General features: G+C 51.8%; 1 protein-coding gene across 3 annotated transcripts in view; it reads left to right on the top strand.

Moving 5' to 3' along the window:
* The window catches only part of col4a2 (collagen, type IV, alpha 2), a 46,931-nt gene that overhangs the window by 30,666 nt on the left and 1,693 nt on the right, over positions 1-14,572 (top strand). For 2 of the 3 annotated variants that reach the window (XM_068601785.1, XM_068601784.1), the window contains exons 16-47: positions 6-41; positions 143-187; positions 345-408; positions 822-935; positions 1,422-1,571; positions 1,659-1,730; positions 1,957-2,108; positions 2,200-2,272; positions 2,421-2,527; positions 2,812-2,995; positions 3,391-3,435; positions 3,725-3,799; positions 3,912-4,010; positions 4,109-4,330; positions 4,540-4,701; positions 4,812-4,982; positions 5,069-5,212; positions 5,289-5,414; positions 5,525-5,706; positions 6,265-6,328; positions 6,408-6,482; positions 6,570-6,677; positions 6,779-6,886; positions 6,959-7,030; positions 7,450-7,575; positions 7,876-7,992; positions 8,357-8,518; positions 9,037-9,135; positions 9,473-9,619; positions 9,772-9,888; positions 10,138-10,329; positions 12,792-13,078. In XM_068601785.1, the coding sequence (XP_068457886.1) occupies positions 6-41; positions 143-187; positions 345-408; positions 822-935; positions 1,422-1,571; positions 1,659-1,730; positions 1,957-2,108; positions 2,200-2,272; positions 2,421-2,527; positions 2,812-2,995; positions 3,391-3,435; positions 3,725-3,799; positions 3,912-4,010; positions 4,109-4,330; positions 4,540-4,701; positions 4,812-4,982; positions 5,069-5,212; positions 5,289-5,414; positions 5,525-5,706; positions 6,265-6,328; positions 6,408-6,482; positions 6,570-6,677; positions 6,779-6,886; positions 6,959-7,030; positions 7,450-7,575; positions 7,876-7,992; positions 8,357-8,518; positions 9,037-9,135; positions 9,473-9,619; positions 9,772-9,888; positions 10,138-10,329; positions 12,792-13,078 (3,897 nt within the window). The remainder of the gene's footprint in view (positions 1-5; positions 42-142; positions 188-344; positions 409-821; positions 936-1,421; positions 1,572-1,658; positions 1,731-1,956; positions 2,109-2,199; positions 2,273-2,420; positions 2,528-2,811; positions 2,996-3,390; positions 3,436-3,724; positions 3,800-3,911; positions 4,011-4,108; positions 4,331-4,539; positions 4,702-4,811; positions 4,983-5,068; positions 5,213-5,288; positions 5,415-5,524; positions 5,707-6,264; positions 6,329-6,407; positions 6,483-6,569; positions 6,678-6,778; positions 6,887-6,958; positions 7,031-7,449; positions 7,576-7,875; positions 7,993-8,356; positions 8,519-9,036; positions 9,136-9,472; positions 9,620-9,771; positions 9,889-10,137; positions 10,330-12,791; positions 13,079-14,572) is intronic. The other variant, XM_068601786.1, reaches the window with a different exon arrangement.

Below are 14,572 nucleotides of genomic sequence, written 5' to 3'. Positions count from 1 at the left end.
TCTAGGGGCTACCTGGAATAAACGGACGTCCTGGACCTCGGGTACGCGCCAGGGGAAAAAGACAGATGTTGCATCATTCTTGTGTCTCCAAACGAAATGTGATTGAATGACTATGTTTATAATTATGACGACTGTCTTTCAGGGCGATGCCGGCCAACTGGGACCGAACGGCAGAGACGGTCCCAAGGTGAGAAGACGCTGGTGATGAATCTCTGCGTCCGGATACTGGACCCTGAAGCAGCTGATCAGATAAAGACATAAGAGAACAACAGGATGCGTCATGTGACACATCCTGTGACCTCAGGCCTTAAAATGACTCTGAACACTCTGTTGATGTGTTTCAGGGAGTCAGAGGCGACCCAGGAGAGCTGATCTCTGCAGGGCCCAGCTGGCCCTGGTCTCCAGCAGGTAGGACAAGAAAGTGTCAAACAATCAGCCGAGAGGAAGAGGACTGAACTCTACTGCCAACTAAGAGCTGCTGACATGAAATGAAACTTTGTGGGTTAGGCATGAAATGAAATGACATGAAATGAAACTTTGTGGGAACTTCATGAGGTTACTGAACTGAAATGAAACCCAGACGTGTTTTAGAGGTCGTGGTACTTTGAGAAGTCTGTGTCACATCGGGAAAACATGTGGGAAAGTGGAAGAAGAGAATATAACTAGATTGTGATCCAGAAGTATGAAACTATCTGTATTATTATTGCAGTATTCATATGAGGATAACACAGGAGAGAGCTGTGTATGATTGTTTATGCATATCACACACCGTGTGTGGGCACAAGATGCTCATGAACGTTTGTTGTTCTTTACTTGATCAGCTGGTCCTGCCGGTCCTCCCGGGCAGCCGGGCGTGCAGGGAGAGAGAGGCTCGGTTGGAGACCAGGGCATCCCCGGAGCGCCGGGACGCGCCGCCTTTGAAACACAGCAACTCGGTGTGTAAAGAGTCAACAAGTCATGTGACCAGGAGCCAATGGGACGCCTGCAAGGGTTAAATCATGAGGATCCATGATATGACATCATGCTGATGTGACGTCATCCTGATACGACATCATCCTGATGTGACATCATCATGATATGATATCATCCTGATATGACATCATCCTGATACGACATCATCCTGATACGACATCATCCTGATACGACATCATCCTGATGTGACATCATCATGATGTGACATCATCATGATATGGCATATCATGATGATGTCATATCATGAATAAATCTTCAGATTCCAGTAGAAACATTCAGACAGACACATGAGGTTCTACAGGATCATTTCATACACTCTTCATATTCACTTTTTGTCTTTGCAAAAGTAGTTGATTCAAACCCTTTGTTTACTTTACACGCGACAACACGGCTGCAGGAAGCAGTCAGCTGTTTAACGGCGTCCTTTGCATCTCCTTCTGTGTCGTCAGTCTGGGATTTCATGGGCCCTTTTGGTCTGAAGGGGGAGCGAGGAGCCAAGGGCCAACAGGGGGAGCCAGGAAGCCCTGCAGACACGTCAGGACCTCAAGGCCTTGAGGGGCGGCCGGGGGCCCCGGGTCCTCCAGGACCCAAAGGAACATGTGAGTGAGGACGAGAGTGAGCGGATGGAACTGAATCACTGATCCGAAGCGTCTCTGTGGTTCTACACGTCTCTGTTCTGTCTGCAGGGGAGGAGTTCTTCAAAGGGGCTCCAGGAGGGAGAGGAAGACCTGGCAATGCCGGCTTTAAAGGAGGAAAAGGTGCTGTAGTTATACCTATAGTTATACTTATACCATGTATATATATCTGGGTTGTATGTATATATATATATACAACCCAGAGAGTTAAAGTTTCCTAAAGTTCTTACTCCAGTAAAAGAATCAGTTCATTCCCATCACTGTGCTCCTCAACACATGTTCCTGGTGTGTGTGTGTGTGTGTGTGTGTGTGTGTGTGTGTGTGTGTGTGTGTGTGTGTGTGTGTGTAGGTGACCACGGGGTGTGTGAGTGCAGTGTGCTGAACTCGCCCCTCGGGCTCCTCGGCCCCGCTGGTTACCGTGGTGATGCCGGGATGACCGGCGAGTTCGGTCAGGAGGGAGATTCAGGGGATCGAGGTCCTCGAGGAGACGACGGGTTTCCTGTAAGGAGGATCAAGCCGTCTCCGTTCTCTCTTTCTGTCGTCCATCTTGAGTCCGTCTCTGTTTCCTCACACGTTCCTGTGTCGCTCACAGGGATCTCCAGGGCTCAGAGGGGTGCCGGGTGTGCCGGGGCAAAAAGGAGACGCCATCGTGGCGTCTCAGAGAGGTGCCGTCTCATCTCAGTCAACTTTAGTTCAAGTGAGCCAGAACACAGAGGATCCCTCTGCTGTCCGTGCATACTCTACTGATGTGTGTGTGTGTGTGTGTGTGTGTGTGTGTGTGTGTGTGTGTGTGTGTGTGTGTGTGTGTTTCAGGATATCCTGGAGATCCAGGGAACAACGGGCGAGACGGTGAGCCAGGAGCATCCGGTGCTCCAGGCCGAAATGGTTCGTCTGGTCTCCCTGGAGCCCGAGGTCTTCCAGTGAGTCCAGCGGTCTGATTGTTGGTTCATATTAGCGGTTCCATGTTAGCGGTTCTATATTAGCATTTCATTCAAATCGACATTATCTCTTCTTCTGATGTCAAGTGAACGCCTCCCACAGTACATTGACTCCTCCCACAGTACAGTGACTCCTCCCACAGTACAGTGACTCCTCCCACAGTACAGTGACTCCTCCCACAGTAGAGTGACTCCTCCCACAGTAGAGTGACTCCTCCCACAGTAGAGTGACTCCTCCCACAGTAGATGCTGCTTGGTGTCCACAGGGAGACGGTCCTAGAGGAGAAATGGGAGCCAAGGGGTTTCCCGGCCGGCCCGGTGGACCGGGTGCAGCGGGGCCCAGTGGGGCAGCAGGTACAGTCCTCGGAGGGCACAAAGGGCAGCGAGGGTCACCTGGAGACGACGGCCACGCGGGATATGATGGAGTTCCAGGAACACCTGGCAGGCCAGGTGAGAGGCACTGCCTCCCTACGTCCTCCTCCACCCTCACCATGATGGAGAAGTCTCCTTCATGTCTTCATCATGAGTTGACTTGTTTTACTCTTCTCAGTATTTCATTGGCCTCGCAGTGAAATGTGAATGAATATTAATATCTTGTGATGAAACAGGAGGAAGCATGAGGAGCAGATGTTCCATGTGACTCTTTCTTTGGCTCCTGGTGTCTGGATGCAGAGCTGCATCCCTCAGACAAGCTGCAGCAACGCTTGTTGGAGATAATGCTTGTGCTTCTGAGTAACTCCTGTTCCGAATGCCTCTCTCTCTCTCTCTCTCTCTCTCTCTCTCTCTCTCTCTCTCTCTCTCTCTCTCTCTCTCTCTCTCTCTCTCTCTCTCTCTCTAACTGAAAGGCGGCTGCAGTGCAGCAGGAGATGGAGGACAGGTGGATGTAACAGGTAGCTGGTATAATAACGTCTTCACCATTATGCTCTCTTTGTAACAACTCTGTTGTGCTTTGGCTTCTGGATTATTTGGCTCGTGTGCATGACCATTTTTTAATTGTTTATAATTTGAGGTTATGTGTAATGAGAGAGCAGCTAATTTACTGAAGATGTGGTGCAAACACACTCACACACTCCACGCTGGGCAGCGGGCAGACATCACTTAGTCCTTTCCACAGCAGCAGTTTAAAGCGCACACCGCCATGACGTTTATGATGTTTCCCTAAAGACGTTTAACCCTCAGGGCCCTGCGACATCGTTCCTGGACCACCTGGATCGCCGGGACATCCAGGACCCAGCGGAGTACCGGGCTTCTCAGGTAAGGCAACCAAACACGTTGCTGATTGCTGCCTCCAGGGCTCCTGCTGTGAGTCACATGTTCACACTGTGATCACATGTTGACTCTGGGATCACATGTTCATGTCCAACAGGTCCTCCGGGCCCAAAAGGACCACGGGGCCAGCATGGAGCAGACGGAGTGAAAGGAGAAACAGGAGAGCAAGGTGTCGGTGGCCGGTCTGGACCTCCAGGTAAGAAGGGTAGAAAGGGTCCAGAGAAAATTCATGACATCATACCTCTGATCGGTCCAGAACTACTTGTATTAACGTTCAGGGTTTTCCTCATAAAGGTTTCATCGGCATCCGCGGAGACTTGGGTGTTCCTGGTAGAAAAGGTTCAGCAGGGACCCCCGGTGCTCCGGGCCTGAGCGGCCGGTACGGGCCGCAGGGCCAGAAGGGCGTCCACGGAGAGATCTATGGCGCCTCGCAGGGGCCGCCGGGGGACATGGGGCCGCCGGGGAGTCAAGGGAGCAAGGGCCAGATTGGAGATCCAGGAGCGTTCGGCTATCCAGGTTAGCAACGGATCACTGGCACTTTATATACTGTGTATGCGCACTGTCACTGTGTGTATGCGCACTGTCATTGTGTGTATGCGCACTGTCACTGTGTGTATGCGCACTGTCACTGTGTGTAATAAATAATGATCTAAAGTTAAGTGATTAATAAGAGATGATCTAAAGTTAAGTGATTATCTAAAGTTCTTACTCGTCCGTTCCTCCAGGAATGGCCGGCATGCCGGGTATGATCGGCTTTAAGGGAGAGAGCGGTGCTCTGGGTCTGCGGGGCGAGGAAGGGCGACCCGGCCCGGCAGGCAGGTATGGGTTCCCCGGTGATCCCGGAGAAGCAGGTCGACCTGGACCTCATGGGAGCGCTGGACAGCCAGGTCAGCATGCACAGCGACGCTCTCTCTCTCATGTTGTGGTCCTGTCGGACGCCCCTCTCTCTCTCTCTCTCTCCCTCTGACGCCCTGCTCCTTCTGGCATCCTTCACCAGGGTTTGCTGGAGAGCGGGGAACCGAAGGAGAGCCAGGTCCTCCAGGTCCAGTGGGACTGAAAGGAATCCCGGGGGAGTATGGTGCCGATGGCGTCGCTGGAGAGCCCGGCTCATCGGGGGAGGGCGGGCAGCCGGGAGGAGACGGACGGCCGGGACTTCCTGGAATGAAAGGTTTGTTCCCCAGATGTTACATACATGTAACCTGTATGTAATATGTATGATTTGGACATGAGAGTGACGCTCGCTCTCTTTCTTAGGCTACAAAGGCTCACCCGGGATGTCGGGGTTTGAGGGGAGCAGAGGTCATCTCGGGGTGAAGGGCTTCAGCGGGTATGCAGGGGAACCAGGAGTGCCGGGTCAGGTCGGCTATAAAGGAATGAGGGGTAGAAGTGGAGAGAAAGGTGAGTCTGCTCTGATCCCAGTATATCTTCAGTCCGCCCTGTGAAAGCACCTCATCACCTCTCTGTCTGCCTGCAGGGGACCGAGGGCTGAGGGGCCCGTCGGGGGACAAGCCTCTCATCCCCGCCCAGATCAGGGTGGACATGAAGGGAAGCAAGGGCGACCACGGGAAGTATGGAAACCCAGGATTCATCGGGCCCAGAGGTGAGCGGCTGCTCTGAGACATTCGTTCATTTCCTCTGTCCTCTTACGACTCACCTCCTCACATCCTCACCTCCTCACCTCCTCACCTCCTCACCTCCTACTCTGTCCAGGTGTTAAGGGTTTTCCTGGCGTGCCGGGCTACGGGGGAACTCATGGTCTTCCTGGAGAACCCAGCAGTATGAAGGGTTACCCCGGTGATCCGGGTGCAGAAGGGTTGCCAGGAATAAAAGGAATGCCGGGCCTGACGGGGAACAGAGGAATCTCTGGTTTTGAGGGACTGCAAGGCAACAGGGTGAGCAGAGCCATACCGTCAGTGCATGTTGATACAATGCATATATATATATATATATATATATATATATATATATATATATATATATATATATATATATATATATATATATACACACACACACATAATGTGTATATATACAGCAGACAAAAAGAGGAAGTTTGCCAGTAAAGAGATGGATAATTACTTCAGGAGTTGGTGGAGACCATAAGAGGTGATTACTGGACTTGTGTTTGATATCTCGTCAGCTCACGGTGTTAAGCTGGTGAACAGGAAGTGAGGGTCAAATATAAATATGACTTGCATCATAGAAAAGGTTGGAAACCGTGATCCAGGCTAAAAGTTAAGCTCTGACCTTGTTTTGTTATCTATCTCTGTTCCTGCTTCCTTTATGGAAATGCAATACTGATTCGCTGAAGTATCCTGTTACGTCTGGTGATTGTGATCATGCGCTCACTCTGACACGGTTTGTGTAATATTTTGTAGCGATGAAAGTGTTGAACACATGAACATGATTAAGTGAACACATGAACATGAATAAGTGCCGATGTCCCTCAGGGCATCAAAGGAAGCCCGGGAGCCTACGGAGCGTCAGGAGACCAAGGACGGAGAGGAGTGAAAGGTAGCGCCTCACACACACTGCAGACAGATCTGAGTACGATGTATGAAGTGCTTATGATGACACATCTTACATGTTACAGGGGAGAAAGGCCCACGCATAGACCTTCCAGGAACCACGGGATCGAGAGGAGAGCATGGTCCTCCAGGAGAACTGGGTACAAACATCAGTTCATACCGTTTGTGTTTCTTCTCTTCGAGGCTCATCTGTGGGTGGTTTGACACGTTTGGTTCCTTTTTTACAGGCCAGAAAGGGTTAACTGGACAAATAGGGGACATCGGGTTACCTGGGTTTAATGGGATCGAAGGGAAAAAGGGAGAGCCAGGTGATCCAGGAGCAGCAGGGAGCCCAGGTGAGAGAACTCTCGTATGTCATGTGACGCTCTGCTGGCCATGGCAGCAGAAGCACATGGACACCAGACCACGTAGTGAAGAACCTTGGTGCTTCCTGCAGGCGCTGACGGGCAGAAGGGAACGCCGGGTCAGCAGGGCCTGAAAGGCTTCCCCGGACCTCTGGGAACAGACGGACATCCTGGTTTTCCTGGCTTCCCAGGAAACAAAGGTACCAGAACTCTTGTTTCTCTGTAAACTACTGGTGTCCAACATGTTCCTCTGAACTCTGCAATGTGTGCAGGTTTCCCCGGCTTCAAGGGACTCTATGGATTACATGGACTGAAAGGACAGAAGGGAATCCCAGGAGCACAAGGTATTCAGCACCGTTCCTGGAAACAGCTGTTTCATTCCGTGCAGCTTAAAGGCCCTGAACATGTCTTCAACATGTATGTTCTCAGACAGCTTCATGCTGTGAATATGGCTCCAACATGAACAATACAATTGTCTGCAAGTTACAAGAGTTTTTTATTTGAGAGTTCTGATCCAGAATGTTGTACTTTGTTCTCATCCAATCAGGATGCAGCATTGTGTGTGGTCACTGTGAGTCTGTCTGGTTAAAGCACAGCCACACGGTGCTCAAGCATGAAGGGATTATACCTCATGTTTTATCACTTTAGTTGTTGCTGATCTAGTAATTCATATTCAGTGTTATAGACCTTACAGTAATGCGTCAACACAAAGTCTCTTTAGACCCAGGAGTTAGACAATGGTTCCTCTTGATGTTCTGATCAGGTCCAGATACCACCGGACACGCTGGGGAACCAGGAGGCAAAGGAGAGAAGGGAGAGCAGGGCGAGCCCAACCGCCAGCCAGGCTTCCCTGGAACTGCTGGTCTGAAAGGCTTCCAGGGACCCCATGGTGAGCATCCCTCCAGACTCCCCTCACAGCTCAGAGACCTGGATGGATGGATGAATGGATGAGTGGATGAATGAAAGGATAGATGATGGATGAATGGATAGATGATGGATAGATGGATGGATGATGGATGAATGGATAGATGGGTGGATGATGGATGGATGGGTGGATGAAGGATGGATAGATACTTTATTGATCCCCTAAAGGAAACCTGCTGCTCTGAGTGAATGAACACGTCACGTATGTTGTCACTGTGTTTCACTATTTTAAGACCTGAAACGAGTCCATGTCTCATGTGTTCAGGTGACTTTGGTCCACCTGGCCGGCCGGGGCCTCGCGGGCCCGTCGGACCCGACGGGACGTCGGGCGGACCAGGACACGGTGGAGAGTCCGGCCCTAGAGGAGCTAAAGGGCACCAAGGTGAGCACTCACCTTAAAGCCTCTTCTTGTGCAGCTTCATACTCTGACTGCACTGAATTCACTCACTTGTTCACTTCTGTAAATAGAAAATTAGTGATTCAATCGAATAACTCCTATTCATTCAATAATTATTTTACTAGGAGAAAAATAGCTTCTTTTTTTTTTAAACCTGCGTCTGAAATAATGTGGCCTGAAGGTCAGCTTCAGCTTCAGCTGGAGGTGCAGCTACATTCCTTGTTAAGTTCTCCATAATGAACTCAGTGCATTAAATTCATTATTTAATGAATCAAAGAAGTGAAGTCCTTTGATTCTGGGGCATTATTGTTTTCCTCATATAATAACTATCTGTTCCTTTGTTCCTCAGGCTTCCCAGGAGCCAGAGGGTTTCCTGGTGTGGACGCCCCCCCCAGTGAAAAAGGGCTACTGGGATCAAACGGCTTTCCTGGAGTCCCTGGTAGGAAAGGATTCAAAGGAGATCAAGGTGCATTTGGATACCGGGGACCAGATGGTGTTTCTGGGAAGAAAGGTGAGCAGGAAGTTCAGGAAGAAACCGCTAACAGTAGCTAACAGTGGCTAACAGTGGCTAACAGTGGCTAACAGGGAAATGTCTGCAGTCCCACATCTTCAACATTGTTATGTCAGCAAATCCAATGAAATGCCCCATTAACTGTTTGTCCCGGGTAACTTCCTGTTGTTTGACACGGGTAACTTCCTGTTTGTCACGGGTAACTTCCTGTTGTTTGACATGGGTAACTTCCTGTTTGTCACGGGTAACTTCCTGTTGTATTTCACGGGTAACTTCCTGTTTGTCACGGGTAACTTCCTGTTGTATTTCACGGGTAACTTCCTGTTGTATTTCACGGGTAACTTCCTGTTGGCCCACGCGTCATCCTGCAGCACTTCCTGCTAAGCTAAAGGAAAATGTAGCTGGAAGAGCTGAAGATGGAAGTATACCGGCTCAGCCGATGACGTCTGAAACAGATAATAGAATAATAAGTTTGTAATAATAATTAATAATCAGCTACAATCTCTTCTTTCCTCCAGGAGTAAAAGGAGAGCAAGGAGTGATGGGGATTCCTGGTGTGATTGGTGTGAAGGGAGAACGAGGGCCAACTGGTCCAAAGGGAAACACAGGAACCTCAGGTGAACCTCACAGCAGCAGATCGTTACCTCACTGCGCTCGCTGTCGTCCTCATTACATCATCCTCTGTGCTCGGTGTCGTCCTCATTACATCATCCTCTGTGCTCGGTGTCGTCCTCATTACATCATCCTCTGTGCTCGGTGTCGTCCTCATTACATCATCCTCTGTGCTCGGTGTCGTCCTCATTACATCATCCTCTGTGCTCGGTGTCGTCCTCATTACATCATCCTCTGTGCTCGATGTCGTCCTCATTACATCATCCTCTGTGCTCGGTGTCGTCCTCATTACATCATCCTCTGTGCTCGGTGTCGTCCTCATTACATCATCCTCTGCTGCAGGGTTCCCTGGGTTTCCAGGTAACCGGGGTCCTCTTCCCATTCTCACCAAAATACCGGGAGTGAGAGGCCCGACAGGACCGCATGGGGTCCAAGGACCAGTAGGCTTCAAGGGGGAACCGGGGCCACACGGGCCCCCTGGGGAGCCAGGCAAGTCCTCTAGGGAACCTGAGAATGTTGAGCATCACACTCCCATTTTATCTATTTCTATATATATCCATATATATATAGATATATAGATATAGATATAGATATACACACACAGTATAACTCTGACTCTGAGCCCTCATCCTGCTCCACAGGTTTCGTTGGGCCCAGCGGGCAGGCCGGCATGCCCGGGGTTGCTGGTCGACCAGGAACTCCTGGATTTCGTGGAGAGTTTGGGAAAGTGGGCCACCCCGGCCTACAAGGCATGGAAGGTGCGTATGGCAGACTGGGATTAGATTAGGCTTATTAAAGCCGGATTAAAAGATTTAAAGTAGGCGGAGACTCAGGGTTTTTCTTCTTATTTTTTGTGAGTTGGTTTAGTGAATGAGCATTAAAAGCATTGAGATGAAAGTTAGAGAGTTCAAGTCTGTTCATATCATGATGTCATCATTTTAGAGAAGGATTGAGTGGATGAGGACGTATGAATGCGTTTGATTGATAATTAGTTCATTCCTCAATAGGTCGTCGTGGCAACCCCGGTATCCACGGGCTCCCCGGCATGCCGGGCCGCAGCGTCAGCGTGGGATACCTGCTGGTGAAACACAGCCAAACGGACCACACGCCCATGTGTCCGGTGGGCATGTCGAAGCTGTGGGACGGATACAGTCTGCTGTACTTCGAGGGCCAGGAGAAAGCCCACAACCAGGACCTCGGTGAGTCCGGCTGCTCGACGACGACACACTGCAGCCTGCGCCGGTTGCAGCCTGAGCCGGTTCCAGTGTGAGCCGGTTCCAGTGTGAGCCGGTTCCAGCGTGAGCCGGTTGCAGCGTGAGCCGGTTGCAGCGTGAGCCGGTTCCAGCCTGAGCCGGTTCCAGTGTGAGCCGGTTCCAGCGTGAGCCGGTTCCAGTGTGAGCCAGTTCCAGCGTGAGCCGGTTCCAGCGTGAGCCGGTTCCAGTGTGAGCTGGTTCCAGCGTGAGCCGGTTGCAGTGTGAGCCAGTTCCAGCGTGAGCCGGTTCCAGTGTGAGCCGGTTCCAGTGTGAGCCGGTTGCAGCCTGAGCCGGTTCCAGTGTGAGCCGGTTCCAGTGTGAGCCGGTTGCAGCCTGAGCCGGTTCCAGTGTGAGCCGGTTCCAGTGTGAGCCGGTTGCAGCCTGAGCCGGTTCCAGCGTGAGCCGGTTGCAGCCTGAGCCGGTTCCAGTGTGAGCCGGTTCCAGCCTGAGCCAGTTCCAGTGTGAGCCGGTTCCAGTGTGAGCCGGTTGCAGCCTGAGCCGGTTCCAGTGTGAGCCGGTTCCAGTGTGAGCCGGTTGCAGCCTGAGCCGGTTCCAGTGTGAGCCGGTTCCAGTGTGAGCCGGTTCCAGCGTGAGCCGGTTGCAGCCTGAGCCGGTTCCAGTGTGAGCCGGTTCCAGCCTGAGCCGGTTCCAGTGTGAGCCGGTTCCAGTGTGAGCCGGTTGCAGCCTGAGCCGGTTCCAGTGTGAGCCGGTTCCAGCCTGAGCCGGTTCCAGTGTGAGCCGGTTCCAGTGTGAGCCGGTTGCAGCCTGAGCCGGTTCCAGTGTGAGCCGGTTCCAGTGTGAGCCGGTTCCAGCGTGAGCCGGTTGCAGCGTGAGCCGGTTGCAGCGTGAGCCGGTTCCAGCCTGAGCCGGTTCCAGTGTGAGCCGGTTCCAGTGTGAGCCGGTTCCAGTGTGAGCCAGTTCCAGCGTGAGCCGGTTGCAGCGTGAGCCGGTTGCAGCGTGAGCCGGTTGCAGCCTGAGCCGGTTCCAGTGTGAGCCGGTTCCAGTGTGAGCCGGTTCCAGCGTGAGCCGGTTCCAGTGTGAGCCAGTTCCAGCGTGAGCCGGTTCCAGCGTGAGCCGGTTCCAGTGTGAGCTGGTTCCAGCGTGAGCCGGTTGCAGTGTGAGCCAGTTCCAGCGTGAGCCGGTTCCAGTGTGAGCCGGTTCCAGTGTGAGCCGGTTGCAGCCTGAGCCGGTTCCAGTGTGAGCCGGTTCCAGTGTGAGCCGGTTGCAGCCTGAGCCGGTTCCAGTGTGAGCCGGTTCCAGTGTGAGCCGGTTGCAGCCTGAGCCGGTTCCAGCGTGAGCCGGTTGCAGCCTGAGCCGGTTCCAGCCTGAGCCAGTTCCAGTGTGAGCCGGTTCCAGTGTGAGCCGGTTGCAGCCTGAGCCGGTTCCAGTGTGAGCCGGTTCCAGTGTGAGCCGGTTGCAGCCTGAGCCGGTTCCAGTGTGAGCCGGTTGCAGCCTGAGCCGGTTCCAGTGTGAGCCGGTTGCAGCCTGAGCCGGTTCCAGTGTGAGCCGGTTCCAGCGTGAGCCGGTTGCAGCCTGAGCCGGTTCCAGTGTGAGCCGGTTCCAGCCTGAGCCAGTTCCAGTGTGAGCCGGTTCCAGTGTGAGCCGGTTGCAGCCTGAGCCGGTTCCAGTGTGAGCCGGTTCCAGCCTGAGCCGGTTCCAGTGTGAGCCGGTTCCAGTGTGAGCCGGTTGCAGCCTGAGCCGGTTCCAGTGTGAGCCGGTTCCAGAGCCGTCTGGTCAGAACGTTGTGATCCAATGAGCTGGGAGACATTCCAGAGCAATCGGGCTCATCGGCTCTCACTGCCAGCAGCTGGATGAGGCTCTTTAGTCCAGATGCCTCACTCTGATGGCTCCCATACTAATGAGCTTTAATGGCATGATGTGGCTGCAACAAAGTGACCTTTTAAAATACTCTTTTCTATAAATACATGACGGATGACAGAAGACAGACTGGTTTTCTTCACTATCTCACGGTCTTCTCTGGTACGGAGCAGAGAGCAGAGTCTCAGTGGGGATGAACTCCTTCCTTGTCCTCACATCATCCTCATGGTCTAATTCAATTGGGTGTTCCAGTTCAGACCTGCTTGACTTCATCAGTGTAAATTACATTTTGTCTTTAAATGAACAACACAACTTAATGGACTTGTTTGTGGAGATCTGCTTTCTTTGACCTTCTTTCACTTAATGTGAGAAATTCTTCAAATCAGAAACTCAGTCAGGAGAAATGTAAAGTGATAATTGACATTACAGAGGTAGTTCATTGACTTTATTTCTTTACGGTTTTATGTTAGCGCGATAACATGCCTGTCACTTGTGGCACAATAGCAGTTTTTTCTCATACTTAGAATCTGTTTTAAAGGCATTTAGTCATTGTGTGCTTTGTGTGTATCATTTGTTTTTGTCCTCTGCAGGTCTGGCTGGCTCCTGCCTCCCGCGGTTCCACAGCATGCCCTTCCTGTACTGCAATCCTGGAGACATTTGTTATTATGCCAGCAGGAATGATAAGTCCTACTGGCTGTCGACAACGGCTCCTCTTCCCATGATGCCTGTAGAAGAGGGAGAGATCAAACCGTACATCAGCCGCTGCTCAGTATGCGAAGCTCCATCCGTTGCCATCGCGATCCACAGCCAGGACATCACCATCCCTCAGTGTCCTGCAGGCTGGCGCAGCATGTGGATCGGTTACTCTTTCCTCATGGTGAGTTCTGGTCTCGATGTGTTTAAATGTGCAGGGTGCTAAGCATCACAGCATCGTGTAGAGTTGTATTGGCACTATCCAGTTTCACTTCACTAATGATGGATTAGTGGATTAGTAAACACTATTGTATACTGCAATCTGTGCTTCTGGAGGAAAAGATCATTGGAGACGAGAACGCCTGCGTTTCCAACAGGGACCGTGCAGACGTGCATTTACCAGACAGGGTTTCGTGAAAAGACCCGACAAGTTGCAGAGTGCAGCTTGAAGCTTGACCACGCTAGTAACCCACGCTAATGACCCACGCTAATGACCCACGCTAATGACCCACGCTAGTGACCACGCTAGTAACCCACGCTAATGACCCACGCTAATGACCCATGCTAGTGACCACGCTAATGACCCACGCTAATGACCATGCTAGTAACCCACGCTAATGACCCACGCTAGTGACCACGCTAGTAACCCACGCTAATGACCACGCTAATGACCCACACTAGTGACCACGCTAGTGACCCACGCTAGTGACCACGCTAGTAACCCATGCTAATGACCCACGCTAATGACCCATGCTAGTGACCACGCTAGTAACCCACGCTAATGACCCACGCTAATGACTCATGCTAGTGACCACGCTAGTAACCCATGCTAATGACTCACGCTAATGACCCATGCTAATGACCCACGCTAGTAACCCATGCTAGTGACCCACGCTAATGACCCATGCAAATGACCCACGCTAGTAACCCATGCTAGTGACAATGCTAATGACCCATGCTAATGACCCACGCTAATGACCCACGCTAGTGACCATGCTAATGACCACGCTAATGACCCATGCTAATGACCCACGCTAGTAACCACGCTAGTGACCCACGCTAGTAACCCATGCTAGTGACCCACGCTAGTGACCACGCTAGTAACCCACGCTAATGACCACGCTAATGACCCACACTAGTGACCACGCTAGTGACCCACGCTAGTAACCCACGCTAATGACCCACGCTAATGACTCATGCTAGTGACCACGCTAGTAACCCATGCTAATGACTCACGCTAATGACCCATGCTAATGACCCACGCTAGTAACCCATGCTAGTGACCCACGCTAATGACCCATGCTAATGACCCACGCTAGTAACCCATGCTAGTGACCCACGCTAATGACCCATGCAAATGACCCATGCTAGTAACCCATGCTAGTGACAACGCTAATGACCCATGCTAATGACCCACGCTAATGACCCACGCTAGTGACCATGCTAATGACCACGCTAATGACCCATGCTAATGACCCACGCTAGTAACCACGCTAATGACCCACGCTAGTAACCCATGCTAGTGACCCACGCTAGTGACCACGCTAATGACCCACGCTAATGACCCATGCTAATGACCACGCTAGTGACCCACGCTAATGACCCACGCTAGTAACCCATGCTAGTGACCCACGCTAGTACCCACGCTAATGACCCACGCTAATGACCCATGCTAATG

This window comes from Clinocottus analis, unplaced genomic scaffold (assembly GCF_023055335.1).
Source record: "Clinocottus analis isolate CAN_PGR_092001 unplaced genomic scaffold, fCliAna1.0.p SCAF_54, whole genome shotgun sequence".
NCBI lineage: Eukaryota > Metazoa > Chordata > Actinopteri > Perciformes > Cottidae > Clinocottus > Clinocottus analis.
Note: the sequence above shows the minus strand (reverse complement) of the source record. Positions and strands in the feature narration are given on the sequence as shown.